Source organism: Gracilinanus agilis, chromosome 5 (genome assembly GCF_016433145.1).
Source record: "Gracilinanus agilis isolate LMUSP501 chromosome 5, AgileGrace, whole genome shotgun sequence".
Classification (NCBI taxonomy): Eukaryota; Metazoa; Chordata; class Mammalia; order Didelphimorphia; family Didelphidae; genus Gracilinanus; species Gracilinanus agilis.
The window spans coordinates 226,074,799-226,093,278 of NC_058134.1; the positions used below are offsets into that span (position 1 = coordinate 226,074,799).

Sequence of the window (18,480 nt, forward strand, 5' to 3'; positions counted from 1 at the left end):
GAGAGAGAGAGAGAGACAGAGACAGAGACAGAGAGACAGAGAGACAGAGAGAGCGCTTATTTAACCCAGAAAAAAAAATGAAAGAATGTGCACCTAAATCTAACTCAAAGCAGCTGCCCTCCTCTCTAGTGAGTTCCACCTCCCCCAGGGACCTCTATGATCATCCAGATAGAGTGCCCACCCGATGATGAGGTCTTATCCAGGTGAATTTTTTAACAGTTAACTTTAAAGCTCTCACTCATTACGGAGGCGCATGAAATATTCAGGAGGACCGGCCCAGATTCGTGTGGGGCATACTTCTGCATGCTATCTATGACCCTGGGCTCTCACCTCACTGTAGCACTGCTACAGGATAATGGAAAGTTCACACTATTTCCCAAGCAGGAACATTTTATTAAAACATTTGCAGACTAAATAAAAAATGAAGCCAATAGTAATCTTAAAAAAGGTTATTTGGGCTTGCATAAATGTTTTAAAGAACTTAAGAAAAAACATCCTAGGTAGGGGCAGTTAGGTAGTTAAGAGGATTGAGAGCCAGAACTAGAGACAGGAGGTCCTGAATTGAAATCTGGCCTCAGATACTTTCTAGCTGTGTGACCCTGGGCAAGTCACTTAACCCCCATTGCCTAGCCCTTCCCACTCTTCTGACTTAGAACCAATACACAGTATTGACTCTAGGGTGAAAGACAAGGGTTAAAAAGATATTCTAGGTGAAGTCAAATATCCACTGTTTGTGTTAATGGAGAAGAGACTTTCAATTTTTTCTGTAACTCTTACTATCTGTCTTAGAAGGTCCAAGGCAGAAGAATGGTAAGGACTAGGCAACTGAGGTTAAGTGACTTGCCCAGAGACACACAATTAGGAAGTGGCTGAGTCATATTTGAACCCAAGACCTCCCATCTTCAGACCTAGCTCACTATCTGTTGAGTCATCTAGCGGCCCTGAGAATTGCAGTTTAAAGAGAAGACCCTTTTTATTTGAGTCACAAGAAAGGTCAGGTAAGAGAATGTATATGAATGAGGACAGGAACTGGGACTGGATCTGTGCTTTGATTAGCACTGGGAACTCTCAGATGGATAATCTCTCTCTGCCATAGTATGTCAGCATCTTCTTTGCAATTTAGAGATTTGTGATTTTTTAAAAGTCCCTTAAAAGGCCTAGAAAACATTTCCAAGTGCAAGCTAATCCCATATCTCTGAAGACCAATTAAGCAATTCTCCTTGGATAATTTCTACTTGGACAGCGCCAGTATCTCAATGTCCCTCAAACTCAAGGCTGAACTAATGATAAAATCCCCAAACCAGCTCCTTTCCCAACCTGGCCTTCGCTCTCAAAAGCAGCACTCTTTTCTTAGTCCCTTGCACTCTGGAGCTTAGAATCATCTTGGATCATCCAAGCATCTGCAGCATCCTAGAGGAAATGTGGCATCATGGATAGAGCATTGAATTTAGAATCAGAAACACCGGAGTTCAGACCACGTCAGTCATTTATCCTCTCCGAGCCTCAGTTCCCTCATGTGTCAAATGAGGGAGCTGGATGAGATGACCTCTCAGGTCCTTGGTGGTTCTTTCTGACGCTCTGTGTTCAGATCACTTAACTCCAGCTTCATTAATAGCCCTGGTTTCCTTTTCTCCTTCTTCCAAACTCTCCTGGCTTCTGCCAAGCCCATTTTGCTTAAACAGGGGGATGTTGGCTTCAAAGCCTGGTACCAAAGTCATCTTCTACAAGGAAGCCCTTCATGATCCCCCAGCTGTTAGCGCGGCTCTCCTTCCCTGGCCCTAGAAATTATCTCTTATTTATTTTTATTTTGTTGTATTGACATGGATAGATGTTGTCTCCCTCTGATAGACCACAAGCTTCCTGAGGACAGGGATGATTTCACCTTTGTCTCTGGATCTCCAGTGCTTAGCATTATTGTTCCTGGCATATTTGTCTAGTTGGGTCCATTCAGTTGTGTCTGGCTCTTTGTGACCATCACAATTTGGGGTTTTCTTCACCAAGATACTGGAGTGACTCACCATTTCCTTCTCTAGCTCATTTGACAGATGAGGGAACTGATGCAAATCGAGTTAAGTGACTTGCCCAGGGTCACACACCTAGTAAGTGTCTGAGGCTAGATTTAAATTCAGGAAGCTAAGGCCAAGTGCATACAGTTGGTGCTTAATAAGTGCTTGTTGCTTAGGGTTATCTCCCCCAAAGAATGTAAGTTCCTTGAAGGTAAGGGTCATTTCGTCTTTGTCTCTCTATCTGTAGGGTCTAACACAATGCCTGGCACATACTAGGCACTTTATAATTTAAAAATATATACATATTTTAAACCCTTACCTTATGTCTTAGAATCAGCACTAAGTTTAAAGGCAGAAGAGCAGAAAAGGCCAGACAATTTATGTTAAGTGACTTGCCCAGGAACACCCAGCTAGGAAGCAGATGAGGCCAGATTTGAACCCACGTCCTCCTGACTCTCAACCTGGTTCTTTATCCAGTGTACTACCTCATTGCCCACTAGGTGAAATAATTGACCGAGGCCTCAGCAATCCAGAATGCTCATCAAATCAAGTCTCAACTGTTCTCTTGACCTACTAAGGACCTGCTACACATCAGCCTTCCTCCCTAACCTTTTGTCTCCAAATTCCCCAACAGCCATGCTCATTTTCAGCTGGGCTGGTTTCTTCTCAGCCCAACGAAAAGAGAAGGAATGGCCAAAGTTTAGAGTGAGGGAACCTGGATCCAAGTCCTTGAGGCTTTCTTACTTCTTCTTTCTGCCACGTTAATCAAATCCCTTAACTTCCCTGTCCCTCAGTTCCTAATCTCTAAAATAGAGGGGTTCCTTCTAGCCCTATTAGCTGGTGGGGATACTTAAAGACTGAAGAAAAGAAAGATTGGGAAAGATTGTATACTAGTCTACAAGGATCTGACAGGCTGTAATGTGGAAGACAGTTTTGTTCTATCAAAGGCCAGAACTGAGGGCAAATGAGCACAGAGGGGCACAGAGGGGTCCTTTGCTTTATGCCAGGAAAAACTTGCTGACAATTAGAACTCTTTTTTTTTTTTTTTTTTTTTTTTTACATTTTTAATCCCTTAACTTCTGTGTATTGGCTTCCTAGGTGGAAAAGTGGGCAATGGGGCTCAAGTGACTTGCCCAGGGTCACACAGCTGGGAAGTGTCTGAGGTCAGATTTGAACCTAGGACCTCCCATCTCTAGGCCTGACTCTCAATCCACTGAGCTACCCAGCTGCCCCAATTAGAACTCTTCTAAAAGTAGAACAGACTAGTTCAGGAAATTTTACCTGAATATAATATATAATTGTTATAGATTATATGTTGTTATATACTATATTAAATATATATACGCACACACAATATTATATATCATATATATGTAAGTATGTATATATATATATATATATGAAATAGATTCTATGTCTTGGATCCTATGATGAATAAGCATTTGAAATGTCTGTATATTGGCATCGTTGTGTTGTATAATATGTAATAATAACAACAATAATAATAGTCGACATTTATTAAACACCTACTATGTTCCAGGGACTCTACTAAGCACTTTAGAAATTATTATCTCATAGGGTAGCGAGGTGACTCAGTGGATAGAGAGCCAGACCTGGAGATGGGAGGTCCTGGGTTCAAATCTGGCCTCAAATACTTCCTACCTGTGTGACCCTGGGCAAGTCACTTAACAATTGAGATTGCCTAACCCTTACTGCCCTTCTGCCTCAGAACCAAGTCATAGTACCAGTTCTAAGGAAGGTAAGGGTTTCAAACAAACAAACAAAATAACTGTGCTGGACGGCTCCGGACTTGTTCCCCATAGCAGTTGTCTTCAGGTGGTCTTCCTGTTCAGTCCTGGTGATTATTGCTACTCGTGCCCATCTGTCCACATCTGGCATTTCTCAGGACTTGCCCTTGTGCTGATTCTTAATTCAGTGGCTGCAGACGATGCAGAGGATTCCGAGGAAATGGAAGAAGAGATTCCCGTGGTGGTGTGCGCAGCAGCAGGCAGGATGGGTGCCGCCATGGCGGCCATCAACAGCATCTACAGCAACACAGATGCCAACGTCTTGTTCTACGTGGTCGGCCTGAGGAACACGCTCTCTCACATCCGGTAACCAACGTGCTTTAGAGGGCTTGCTTTGTATTTTCCCATTTAGCAACCATTGTCTTGTAGTATAAACACTGCCCTTTCTTTGGGGATTTGATTGAGTCATCATAACCAAGCAATCATAGCATGGAGGACGAGGTGCCCGGGGGCACCACTGGCAGCGAGGGAAGCACCGGCACCATGTCCAAACAAGAGCAGTTCTAGCTGAGTCAGAAGATTACACCCTTCCTCCTCTATAAAAGAAGGGAGTTGGACTAGATGAGTTCAAAGGCCCTTTCCAGCCCTACATCTTGGATCCTATGACTAAAACTATTTGAAATGATTCTGTATATTTGGCATCATCCACTAACATTTATAAATCACTTAAGCAGAAAGCATCGCCTCTCCTCTAAATTTAAAGATCTGAGGCAGAAGATAGGGCCTGGCCCTGGAATTTCCTTAGCATAGGGAACATCCTGAAATAGAAAACTCTCTTTATCAAAGAAGATCATCCCCTTCTTTACCCCTTAGGGTCTTAGACCACGAGTTCTTAACTTGGGATTAATGGATAGATTCCATGGGCTCCATGAACTTGGACAGATAAAAAAATACCATTTTATTTTCAACTCATTCCTATTAAAAATACTTGAGGGGCAGCTGGGTGGCTCAGTGGATTGAGAGTCAGGCCCAGAGATGGGAGGTCCTGGATTCAAATCTGGCCTCAGACACTTCCTAGCTGTGTGACCCTGGGCAAGTCACTTGACCCCCATTGCCTAGCCCTTCCAGCTCTTCTGTCTTGGACCAGTACACAGTATTGATTCTAAAATGAAAGGTAAGAGTTTAAAAAAAAAATACTTGAAAGCGTAGGTATAAATGGATTATTCTTTAGAACAGTGATTCCCAAAGTGGGCACCACCGTCCCCTGGTGGGACCTGCAGTGATGGGGGGGGGGGGGTGATGGCCACAGGTGCATTTATCTTTCCTATTAATTGCTATTAAAATTTAAAAAAATAATTTCTGGGGGGCTAAGTAATATTTTTTCTGGAAAGGGGCAGTAGGCCATAAAAGTTTGGGAACTACTGCTTTAGAATGATAAGAAATTCACCCCTAAAAACATCAGCAAACATCTGCAATGGGAATAGGATAAAAGCCTTTTTTATAAGATCAGAAGTGGAACAAAGATGCCTATTGTCATCAATATTATTTAATATTGTATTAGAAATGCTTAGCAATAGCAATAAGAGAAGAAAAAGAAAGCAAAGTAATCACAAGGGACAAAAAGGCAATAAAACACTCTTTTGGCAGACAATAGATGGCATGAATGGAAAATCCTTGAGATTCAACCGAAAAGTTAGTTGAAACCATCAATAGTTTTAGCAAAGTAGCAGGATATAAGATAAACCTACAGAAAACTTCAGTATTTTTTACATCTCACCAACAAAGTCCTGCAAAAAGAAAGAGCAAGAGATATTACATTTAAAATAATCAGAGAAAGCATAAAAATATCTTAGAGTATATCTGCTAATACAAACCCAGAAAATACATGAATATAGTTGCTTTGGTGAGCACTAAAGAGTAATATCACTCAGAGTCACACAGCAATTATGTGGGAGGCAGGACTTGAACCCATTTCTTTAGGACATCAGAACAAGCCTTCTTATTCATGATGCCATGCTACCTCTTTGGGAGGAAATATCCTAGAAGTTCTAAAAATGCCTCTCTTCATCAGCAGAGCCACCACCCTACTTCAGACATTCACCACTTTTTGCTTGAACTATTGTAATCTTCAGAATTGGTTTCCTTGGCACCATCTTCTCCCTTCTCCAGTCTATCCAGTACCTCTCCAGTTGCTAAAATAATGATGCCCCTTGACCTTTTTTATTTAAATATTTGTTTAGAAAAAAATGTTTTAAATTTAAAAAATTTAGAAACATTTTTAAAAATTAAAAAAAAAATTTTTTTTTAAATGGTTACATGATTCATGCCAAGATCAGACGAGATCTGGCACGTTCAGGGTGGTATGGCCGTAGAACATCTGCTAAAGAAACTGCAACCTAAAGTAGGGGCAGCTGGGCTAGCTCAGTGGATTGAGAGCCAGGCCTAGAGACGAAAGGTCCTGGGTTCAAAACCCGGGCTCAGACACTTTCCAGCTGGGTGACCCTGAGCGACTGTGTGACCCATTGCCTACTGGTTGTGGCCCTATGCTCCTAGAATGGAGTCCCAGGATAAAAAAAAAAAAAAAAATGATTCATGTTCTTACTTTCCCCTTCACCCCCCCCCCCCACTCCCATAGCCAATGCTCATTTTCACTGGTTTTAACATGTGTCATCAATCAAGACCTATTTCCATATTACTGATAGTTGCCCTGGGGTGAACGTTTAGAGTCTACATCCCCAAACCTGTCCGCATCAACCCATGTGTTCAAGCCGTTGTTTTTCCCTTTGACTTTTATCGCCTCTTCAGGAAATGGATCGAACATTCCAAATTAAGGGAAATCAAGTTTAAAATTGTGGAATTCAACCCAATGGTCCTCAAAGGAAAAATCCGACCAGACACGGCACGTCCTGAGTTGCTACAACCCGTGAGTTCCAAGGGAAGCAGGATTGTTGTGAGACTCGTGTGTGGAGGCGGAAGGCATTCTGGGAAATTATTGGGGCTTCTCTTGGTCATGGGGGCGGGGCTTGGCCGGGACTACGGAGCAGAACGTTGCATCATCGATCACACGTAGGGGGTCGATTAGTTTGGGCGAAGAAATTGGACTTGATGACCTCTAAAGTTCCTTCCAATCTTCGGGATGCTTTTAAATGTTTAACAATGGGCTCTCTGGGGTGGGGGGAGGGGGAAATGATACACAATCCATTTTAAATTTTAATCTGGGGACAGCTGGGTGGCACATTGGATAAAGTACCAGGACCTGGAGTTAAGAAGACCTGGGTTCAAATCTGACCTCAGACACTTCCCAGTTGTGTGACCCTAGTCAAGTCACTTACACCTGATTGCCTGGTCTTTGCTGCTCTTTTGTCTTAGAATTTATACTGAGGCAGTAAGTAAGGTTTTTTTTTTAAAGCTTAATCTACATTAATAACATTTAAATAATCACATTCTTAACTCTAGGCAATCAACAAAGCAAATCATGCCCAGATTTATGGTGTTTGCCAATTTCTAAGGTTCATATTAAAAATCTGACCATTGACTCCCACAGGCCGGTATGAGCTGGCTCTAGCACATCTCTGCTGGTAACCCTGAATAGATGATGCCCTGGGGTATCCAAGAGATAGTATCAGCTATACTCTACTGAAAAGCTGGAGCAAAGATCTCAATGCCCAACACAACTCTTTAAGACTATTTGTGCCAATCTGCAGGAATGCAGGGGGTTTCCTTGGGGGCAGCCAGGTGGCTTAGTGGGTAGAGCACAGGACCGGGAGTCAGGAAGAGTTCAAATCCAGCCTCAGACACTTATGAGCTCTATGACGCTGGGCATGGCACTTAACCCACTTTGTCTGTCTCCTCATCTGTCAAACGAGCTGGAGAAGGGAAATGGCAAACTACTCTGGGGTGAAAAAGAGTCAGATACAACGGAAAAGATTCCACAATCACAGGGAGTTTCCTTGCTGGGAGAGAGGTTTAGAGCACCCTGAGATTTTCTAAGTCCTTGAATCATCAAGTAACACTGAAAGACCTTTAGGGATAAAATACCTCCTTCAGAGCTTTTTTTCTCTCCTTCTTTTAACAGTTGAACTTTGTGAGGTTTTATCTCCCTCTACTTATCCACAAACATGAGAAAGTCATCTACTTGGATGATGATGTCATCGTACAAGGTACGCTGCCTGCCAAGATCCCTTGGAAAGGAGCCACCGATGAGCAAAGTGACTTCCTGAATGGACAAAGGGCTCAGTTGTTTGGGTTGCTTGTGGAGAAATCCTGACTTTGGATGGAATTTGGGAATGGGCTGAAAATGAGGACTGTTCTCCATCCTCCTAGTCATGTAGCAGCAAGGTTTTATTTGTGAGTGACAAGAATAAGGGAGCAGGGGACAGCTAGGTGGCTCAGTGGATTGAGAGCCAGGTCTAGAAAGATGGGAGGTCCTGGGTTCAAATCTGATCTCAGACATTAGTTGGCTGCCTGACCCTGGGCAAGTCACTTAGCCCCCATTGTCTAGCTCTTACCACTTTTCTGGCTTGGAACCAATACACAGTATTGATTCTAAGATGGAAGGTCAGGGTTGTTTGGTTTGGTTTTTTAAAGAAGAAGAAGAAGAAAGGAGCAAAAGTCTGTAGGTATTGTGTGCATTGAGCCCCAGCTACATTTGACCTAGATCGCAGGGGAGGAAAAACACTTGACTCAAGGCAAGAGATCTTGATTTTAGTCCTAGTCTTCTACTTCCTAGCTATGTGACTATGGGGAGGTCTTTCCACGCCCCCTTCTCAAATCTAAAATTTCCCCAGTAATAAAGTGGGGGCAATAAAATCTGTACTCTTTATTCTGAGAAGCAACATCTTTGGAGTCAAGATAGAGATTCAAGTTCTGCCTCTGACATGAGGGGTGCCTGCACAGGACAATTAATGTCTCCTAGTCCACAGCAATTCTCTAAGAATCCAAGTTACAGGAGAGTTACAGATATGCATGGGTAGAGGGAGTTTCCTCATGTGGAGGTCTGAACCACCCCTCCCCTCCAAAAAAAGGACCCCAACTACCTAGTTCATTGGATTGTTTGGAGGACAGTGTTTTATAAACCCTAAAGGAATAATAATAGCTAATAATTAGATAGTCTTTACCAGGTGTCAGGCACTGTGCTAAATAGTTGGCAGTTCTTAGATCTTTACAACAACCCTGAGAGGTTGGTGATCTTTTTTCTCTATTTCGAAGGTGAGGAAACTGAGGCAAACCAAGGTTATATGACTTGCCCCAGGTTACTCAGCTAGTAAGTATCTAAGGCCAGATTTTAAAGAGATCTTCTTAACTCCAGATCCAGGGCTCTACTCACTGTTCTGACTAGGATTGTCATTATTTTTTCTTAACTCTTCTTGGCCCAAAGCCCAGGATGGGTATGTGTGTGGCGATGGGGAAGGGAGCAATAAATAACGAAAAGAGCCCTGAACTTAAAAAGTCAGAACTGGTTTTATATCCCATCTCTGATACTTATAAGCTGCCTCTCTGAGTCTCAGTTTCCTCTTTTGTAAAGTAGTGAAAATAGCACTTGCACGAATTACCTCATGGGTTGACCACTGTCAACAATATAACTATATATTTGGCAGTGGGAAAATTCCAAATTTTAATTTCATCAGTGCAGGAAACTCAGCTCCTCAGGAATTTCCAATTTTAGAGTTGCCTGGGGGCAGAGGTCATGTATGTATATGTGTGTGTGTCTGAGGCAGAACTTGAACCCAGGTCTTCCTTCCCAAGGCCAGCCTGCCAACTGCTCTGCCAGGAGGCCTTTCTAAAGTTTGAAGTGTATTTTGTTGTTGCTCAGCACCATCATTGCCCAACTGGATCCATTTCCTTCTCTTTCTCTAAATCCCTGAACCAATGAACCGATTCCCCAAGCCAATGAATGTGTGATGGATGGTGCTGGGTGCTAGGCATCTAAAGACAGAACCAGAGTAGCTGTTACCTTCCAGGAATCCACCTTACAACGAGGAAGTCAGTATGTGCCCAGCTACATGAGCTCAAGATGCCATAGCTAGGAAGGAAATGGGGGAATGGGGAGGGTGGCGGGTGCTAATCCCACATCCAGGCAGAGGGCATTTCTCTTCATCACTAAGAGTCTCATGCCAAAGGGCTTTGGGACTGGGGTCACATTTACCTCGACAGGGAAGCAGGCTTTGAACCTGGCACAGGAAAGGGCACCCCCTTGATTGGTCATGCCAACATTTAAGCAGCGGTGAGCTGAGATTGTGAACGAGTGAATTCCTCAAGGTTCTTGTTCGTGATCAATCAATAAAGAGGCTCAGGAATCCATTAGCATGGACTACGAGGCTAAGAGTTGAGGATCAAACTAAAAGCAAAATGAGTCCCCACTCTCGAGGTGAGGCTGGCCAACAAGCATTTATTAAGCTCTTCTGGGGGACACCAACACAAGCCAAAAGGACTTCTCCTGTCCTCGAGGAGTTTGCACTCTAATGCACAAGAGGAAACTGAAAATCAGGGACGAAGGCGGAGGAGCTTTGTTCTAATGGAGGAGACAACTTATATAAATCAGCACATTCAAAACAAATATCGAGTCAATGGCGGTTAACTTTAAAGGGAGCAGCTAGGTGGCACAGAGGTTAGAGGGCTACGTCCGAACTCAGGGAAGATGCATCTTCCTGGGTTCAAATCTGATCTCAGACCCTTACTAGCTGTGTGATCTTTGCCAAGTCACATAATCCTGCTTGCCTCAGTTTCCTCCTCTGTAAAATGAGTTGGAGAAGGAAATGGCAAACCACTCCAGTTTCTCTGCCAAGAAAATCCCAGATAGCATCGTGACTGAAATGACAAGAATAATAGCAAACTTCAAAGAGGGATGGATGGCACCCTTTGAAGGGGTGGGGACAAGGAGAGGCTGCCTAGACGAGGGGGTGCTTGAGCTGAGTCCTAAAGGCAGCCAGGGATTCTAAGAGGTAGATGTTTGGAAGGCGAGCCTAGGCAAAGGCATGGGGGCGAGAGATGGCATCCTTTTCCCATGGTACCTAGCACAGGTCCTTGCAATAGAGAAGAGACTTGGTATCTGCTGAATGACAGGTTGAGTGAAAATGTCTGTTGGTTTTTTATTCCTTTTTTTCTTTTTAAACATTTTTATCCTTCAGAAAGACAATGGATCTTCTTTGCCTCTTTGCCAAGCCTGGGATCTCACATATTTTAGCTCCAGGTGTATAATATATATTTTTAAACCTTTATTTTCTATCTTAGAATTGACACAAGTACTGGTTCCAAGGCAGAAGAGCAGTAAGGGCTAGGCAGTGGAGGTTAAGTGACTTGTCCAGGGTCACCCAGCTAAGAAGTGTCTGAGGCCAGATTTGAACCCAGAACCTCCTGGCTCCCTATCCACTTAGCCACCTCACTGCTCCCTAAGTGTATAATACTTAAAACAAACCCAGTTTGAATATGAACATTTAGGTTTACATAGAGGGTAGAATGGGGAGGGAATTTGTTTTGCAAAATGATTCAGAACTGAACTCCTTAAAGTACTGAACCCTCTCTCCATTTCTGATAATTCATTATTGTTGTTATTATGACTTGTCAACTTGTCTGTAGCACGTCCCCTGTGGAGAGAGAGATACTCACACAAACTAACACAAGTATCTGGCAAAGAGTGCCAAAGAGATTCCTCCCCCTCAGTCAATCGAGCATCAGTCATCCAACATTTATTAAGCTCCTCTTTATGTGCAAGGACCTGGGTTAGGGCCGGGTGTGCAAAGAAAAGATGGAAACAACCTCCACTCTCAAGAAGCTTCCATGGTATCAGGGGAGGGAAAAGGGAGAAGACTTTATTGAAGTGAATCCAGTCCAATGCTGCAGGTCGGACAATGCAGGTGAATGGGCCCTGGTAGTTGAGAGAATAAATGGGTGGCATTTAAACCACAAATAAATGGTACCTTTCTAAGCAAGGCAGCATTGTGGGGTGGAGAGAAAGCAACAGGCCTGGGAAGTGGTTCAGTCAGTGACCAGCCGCATGCCGTTGGACCTGTCACCTCCCCTCAGTTGCCTTATCTGTAAAATGAAAGGGTTGAATTAGATGGCTTCTGAGGTTCGTTTCAGCTCTGGACCCAGGATTCTTTGAACCATCCTTGGTCAAGCCCTTCTCCACACTCACTGTGTCTTCATCAGCCTCACTGGGTCTTCGTTTCCTGAAGGAGCTGGACTTATTTAGCTATTTTTAAAAAAGGTTAAGTCTCTTGGGGGCTCTTTGACTACTTCTTTGAGATGTCAGCTTGATATTTTGAAATTCAGGTGATATCCAAGAATTGTATGACACAAAGTTGATGCTGGGTCATGCAGCGGCTTTCTCAGATGACTGTGATTTACCTTCCACCCATGAAATGGTTAGAAGTGCAGGGATGCAGGTGAGTAGTCACTCTCATTCTGTTGTCTTTCCCTGCCTGGCCCTCTTTGAAGGTCTCTTTCCTTTTCCTTTAATAATTGAACAATGGATGGATGGATGGATGGATGGATGGATGGATGGATGGATGATGAGAAAAAAAGGAAGGAAGGAAGAGAGAGAGAGAAAGAAAGAGAAAGAAAGAAAGAAAGAAAGAAAGAAAGAAAGAAAGAAAGAAAGAGAAAGAAAGAAGGAAGGAAGGAAGGAAGGAAGGAAAGAGGAAAGGAAAGGGAAGGGAAGGAAAGGAAAAAGGAAAGGAAAGTGCAAAGTGGAGACAAGGTGATATTAGAAAGAATCTACTCTAGCATGAGTAGAAATCAGGAAGGATTCCTGAAGGTTATATTTGAGCCAAATCTTAGGAAGCATTCCAGGTCATGGGGAACAATGAGTGAAAAGCTAGGCAATGGAGCTCTGTGTTTGAGGAATATCACAAAGGCACGTTTTGCTGGATTAGAGAATATGTGGAGGGGAGAAAACTATAAGGAGGCTGAAAAGATATGAAAGGGCCAGGTTGTGAGGAACTTTAAAGGCCAAATGGAGGAGTTTATATTTGATCCTGGGGGTAATAGGGAGCCGTTGGAGTTTATTGAGTAGGGGTTAACATAGTCAGACCTGAGCTTTTGAATGATTTTGGAAAATGATTTTGGCAGCTGTGTTGAGATAGGATTTGAGAGGCTTGGAACAAAAAGATAATGGGAAAAACAAAAACTAGACTGAGTTTAATCCTAGCTTTGCCACTATATTAGCTATGTAGACATAGTCTACTCTTAACTTGCCAGGGACTGTTTCATAGAATCCCAGAACCTCAGAGTTAAAAAAGACCTCAAAGATCATCTAATTGGACCTCTACTCAATTAGAGGAGGCATTTTAGTACATTGGAAAATGGCCCAGATTTGGACTCAGAGGATCTGGTTTAGAGTTCCATGTCAATCATTCCCTAGTTATGTGACTTCCAAGGTCATAAACTTGGTGACTTTAGTTTCCTCATCTTTAAAATGGGGATAAAACTACTATCTACTTCACCTTATTATTGCAAAGAAAACGTTTTTTAAAACCATTTAAAAATAGTTGAAAGGACATCCTTTAAAAAGCATCCTCTTTGGATATGATTGGGGATATAGATGCTAAACGATAACTGTAGTCCAACTATCAATAATATGGATTTAGGTCTTGATCAATGATACATGTGAAACCCAGTGGAATTGGGCGTCGGCTAAGGGGGGTTAGAGGGGTTGGGGGAGAGGGAAAGAACATGAAATGTATAACTAGGAGAAAATGTTCAAAAGAAAAAAAATTTTAAAGTCAAAAGAAAAAAAATAGAAAAAAAAAAGCATCTCCTATAAGTGGCTGATAGTGTTCCAGAAACAATGTGCTAAGCCTGGCTCATGAGCCAAAATCTGTATTCTTTTGCAGAATACATACATGGGATTTCTGGACTACCGAAAGAAGGCGATCAAAGACCTCGGCATCAGCCCCGGGACCTGCTCTTTCAATCCCGGCGTGATTGTTGCCAATATGACCGAATGGAAACACCAGCGAATCACTAAGCAGCTAGAGAAGTGGATGCAAAGAAATGTGGCGTATGTGTGAGGCTCTTCCATATGAGAATGGAAAACTACTCAGTTAATTTTCCATTTATTAGATAACTTTTATATTATTTGGTTTGGACTAACTGACCAGGAAGGGTTCTACTAGCTCAAACATTTTTTGACTCTTAGTTGAATTGAAGTTAATATAACTGAAGTTTACTGAAGTAAATATACAAACGGGCAGTGGATGGAGTGCTAGGCTTATAATCAGGAAGACCTGAGTTCAAATATGACCTGAGACTCTAGCTACGTTACCTTGAGCAAGTTACCTCATCCTGTTTGCCTCAGTTTCCTCATCTGTTAAATGGAGAAGGAAATGGCAAATCACTCCATTATCTCTGCCAAGAGAACCCCAAAAGGGGTCACAAAGCCGGACAAGACAACAAAACAGCAAATATAAAAATACTCTAAATCAGAGGAATGCTGAGATTAAGCTAATAAGCAACCTATGTGATGTTGGAGAAGTTATTTAACGTTTGTGAGCTTCGCCTGTTAAATGAGGGGTTTGAACTAGTTGGCTTTGAAGGCCCCTTAAGAGCTATTGTCCTTTAGGGAAAGAAAAGAATTTGTGTTTTAAGATTATGTGGAATATTGGCTAGAGATCTCATCTCAGGATCAGGAAGGGATGGATTCAGGTCCCCGTGTTCCAGGCAGCTCTTCAAGACTCTAGGACAGTGATGGCGAACCTGTGGCACAGGTGCCAAAGAGGGCACACCCTACGGGCACGCAGCTCCCCCCCACCAGAGTTGGTCACTAGAAAGGCAGAGGGACTCGGGCGGAGCTGCTCCCCTCCCCCTCTCCACCACATCTGATGACTTTTTTTCATATCTCCTGCCCCTCCGCCCAGCAGCCCAATGAGAGTGCTTCTTCCCTCCAGTCTGGGGTAAGGGGGCGGGGCACCCAGCCTGTGTGGGGGTGGGGCCAGGCACCTGGTCTGGGGATGGGGTGGGGGTGGGGCACCCAGCCTGTGTGGGGGAAGGGCCAGGCACCTGGTCTGGGGATGGGGTGGGGGTGGGGCCTGGCACTCTGTCTCCAAAAGGGTCGCCATCACTGCTCTAGGTTGCAAGAAAGGTACCTCCCTGCAGTGGGAGGAGTTTCCTCATCTATGCAGGTAAAAAGGTCCAGTCTCTAACCGTAACCCTACAGTAAGACTGACCCACTTGAACCTGCTCTTTTTTCTTTTTTCAGTCAAGAATGGCAGGTAAAAAATTGCTCCACTGACGCCCATGTCGTAAGGAGAAAACGAGGAAAGTCCTCTAGTACATTGGGTGGACTCCCTGCGGCATTTATTGTTGTTTTAGTTGTGTCTGATTCTTCGTGACCTCTTTGGGGTTTTCTTGGTAGAGATACTGGAGCAGTGGGCCATTTCCTGCTTCAGCTCATTTTACAGTTAAGGAAACTGAGGCCAACGGAGTTAAGGAACTCGCCTGGCTAGCGAGTATCTGAGGACAGATTTGAACTCAGAAAGTGGAGTTTTTCCCGGTTCTGAGCCCAGCCCTCTACCCACTGCGCCGCCCAGGCCAGATGTTACACAGCACAGCAGGCATGGGCCGGTTCTGATCTGCTCCATTAGAGAGAACAGTCCCATCCACTGAGATTGCAAAGCCTTCCGAGGGTGTGATTTAGGCAGAGAAAAGGGAACTAAACACTTGAGCAATTCTGAAAATCTGGGGATATTAATTAGAAAATGTGTTCTTGTGATTCTCTGGGAAATACTTTCTCGCAGTAGCTCTTGCCTCTAGAAGCCTCTAACAGTGGCCAGATTCACGTGCTCCGAGATGACACGTTTGCTTTGTTTCCTTCTGAGCTTGGACACCTCCAAGTTTCACGGAATATGTCTTTTTTTTCCTAGGGAAAACCTCTACAGCAGCTCCCTGGGTGGCGGAGTGGCCACCTCCCCCATGCTCATCGTGTTTTACGGGAAGCATTCGCACATCAATCCTCTGTGGCACATCAGGCACCTGGGTAAGCCTGGCGTGGCGCCGAGGGGAAGAAGCAAGCCCTCCATTCGGCACCAGACCGACAGTCGTCCTGAAATGGCATTAGCTGGCTTCTCGAAGTCACAGACACCATGTTGCAGGAGAATCAAAGGCATTTTTGACCCAACAAAATCCTATAACTTTAATTGCAAATTATGCTTGCAAAATTTCCTGGGAATTGGGAGGTGAAACCCTAGAGCTCAGTTATAATGGCTCCATTGTATAAAAATGTGTTATAAAAATCATGTGGGCAGGCCTAGAGATGGATTTGGGGGTTCAAAGCTGACCCCCACCACTTTCTAGCTGTGTGACCCTGAGCAAGTCACTTTGCCTAGCCGTTACCATTCTTCTCCCTTGGAACCAATCCATAGTATTGGTTCTAAGACAGGAGGTGAGGGGTTTTAAAAAAACCACGTGGGGTATGATTTAAGCTGCAATAAAGGTTGTATCTAATTTAAAAAAAAAAAAAACATTAGAGGCAGAGATGGATAGAGGGAAGAAGGAAGGAGGGAGAAAGGCCAGAAGAAAGCTGGGAAGGAAAGAGGAAGAAAGGAAGAGAGGGAGTGTGGAGGGACAGAAAGAAGTGGAAGGGAGGAAGGGAGAGAGGAAGGAAACATTTAAGTGCCTACTCTATGCTAGGTACTGTGCTAAGTGCTTTACAAATGTTATCTCATGCTCACAACCCTCTAAGGGAGGTGCTATTATGATCCTCATTTTACAAATGAGGAAACAGACTGATGGAGGTGAAGTGACTTACCCAGGGTCTTCCTGACTCCAGGCCGAGTGCTCTATTCATTGTACCTTCTAGCTGCCCATGTTCATGTAAGTGTATACATACACAGATATTCACATTATATAGTGTAGCGTATACATGTCTGTGTGTGTGTAGAAGTGCACAGACTCTGTAGATTACAGGGATCCAGGAAGATCTGAGTTTGAATTCTGACCCAGCGTAACCCTGGGTAAGTCACTTTACCTGTTTGCCTCAGATTCCTCATCTGTAAAACGGGACAGGTAAGTAAGAGCATCTCCTTCCCAGGGCTGCCGCAGTGCCGCTATCTTTCCGATGGCTACTCTCAACGTGACCCTGGGGACGGTACGTAACTAAACCTTCGTGGGCCAAAGTTTCCTCCCCGGTAAATCGAGGGGCCTGGAAGAGGTGTTCTCTTACGGTTTTTCCTGGCCCTAGCTTTAGGGTTCTCGGCTCCTTCTCCATCTCTCAGCGGGCCATGGGCAAATCGGCGGCATAAACAAGCCTCTCAGAGGTTCCTTCGCTTTCTCACACTACCGAATTAGTGGTTCAACATGGTCCTGTCACGTCCTTTTTTCTCTCCATATCAAATTTACTGACAGCTGCTTTGCTTTTTAAAATGCCTTCTAACAGGATGCTTCTCTTGCTTTCTTCCCAAACACACTGAAGGCTGGAGTGCAGATGCCAGATACTCTGAGCATTTTCTTCAGGAGGCTAAATTACTTCACTGGAATGGAAGGCACAAACCTTGGGACTTCCCTAGTGTTCACCCTGACCTCTGGGAAAGCTGGTTCATTCCTGACCCTTCTGGGAAATTCAAACTCAATCGTGGAGGTAGTTGATATATGGATCTACCGCATGTTCTCTCCTGCTGCATAAACTTGCAACTTGTGGATTTTATGAGCACTTTTTCAACACATTTGAATCATAGGATTCACCTTCATTTAACAAAGAAGGCTTCTGAGACTTGTACTATGGAATGAAGAAATGGATTTATTCTTTTTTCTCCCCTGAAAGTACCCCCTTAGGGAAAATCAAAACTGTGTAAATAGATGGTGGGAAAGAAATTGGTACATTGGAATATTAACATTCAATTGCTTAGCTTGACCTTCAAAGAAAAACAAGCATCTTCAAAGGATTAATAAAATCAGAAAACGAGAGATTTTTAACCACGTTTAAAATTTCACAATAAAGATGAGGCTTTTTTCTCCCTAACTTATGAGTCACCACTTTATTGAACTATTAAGTTTAAAATATTCAGTGGTTTTTGATTTTCTAATTTCTCTGGTTTTGAACCATGTCAAACATTTTCAATTAAGTGGAGGTTTTTTCCCCCAAAACTGAATATACAAAAAAGGTGAATGAAATGTTAGGATCTCACACACAAAAAAGGAGGACAACAGAGAGACAGAATTCCTATAATTTTATTGTCAAATTTGTCAAAATTGGCAAACTTCCTAAAGAATTTAAAATATTCTCCATCCACCATTTAATGAAAAAGCTCCAGAACATCATAGAGAAGATAATTTAACAGCCACGACTGATTTCTTGGGTTTCATGAAAACGCCATATCACATGGTTAGATATTTCCAATATTCACTTCTATAGCAGGTGTGTGACAAAATCCAAAGACTAAAACCAAAACTATTGTGAAGCGACAATAGTGACATACTCTAGTGGTACCTAATCACATGCTAATTTACGTAGTTCTTGTGAAAATAGAATTGAATTCCTACTAATCCCTGATGCAAGGCACTTGGGAGCACCTTGAACGTCCATGTAAACGGTAATACAGTACATCATTTTAGAGAACAAAGAACAAAGATTTTCACACAGCTTACTGAGACCAGCGAAAAGAGGAGAAAGCTTCCAGCACAGCCAAAAAACAAAAACAAGAAGGCAGGATCCGATTCACAAGATCAATTTTTAAACAGCTATTACAAGAGTGGGGTAAGCCACACGACCCCCTGAAAACAAGAACTATAAA

The 18,480-nt window shown here is 43.3% G+C and overlaps 1 protein-coding gene across 1 annotated transcript in view; it reads left to right on the plus strand.

Moving 5' to 3' along the window:
* GLT8D2 (glycosyltransferase 8 domain containing 2) overlaps positions 1–17,727 on the plus strand; it is a 72,290-nt gene extending 54,563 nt beyond the window's left edge. Inside the window, exons 5-11 of the mRNA XM_044679143.1 lie at positions 3,943–4,120; positions 6,560–6,677; positions 7,830–7,914; positions 12,026–12,138; positions 13,588–13,754; positions 15,616–15,728; positions 17,163–17,727. Of these exons, the coding sequence (XP_044535078.1) occupies positions 3,943–4,120; positions 6,560–6,677; positions 7,830–7,914; positions 12,026–12,138; positions 13,588–13,754; positions 15,616–15,728; positions 17,163–17,335 (947 nt within the window). The 3' untranslated portion in view covers positions 17,336–17,727. The remainder of the gene's footprint in view (positions 1–3,942; positions 4,121–6,559; positions 6,678–7,829; positions 7,915–12,025; positions 12,139–13,587; positions 13,755–15,615; positions 15,729–17,162) is intronic.
* The last annotated feature ends 753 nt before the right edge of the window (positions 17,728–18,480 follow it).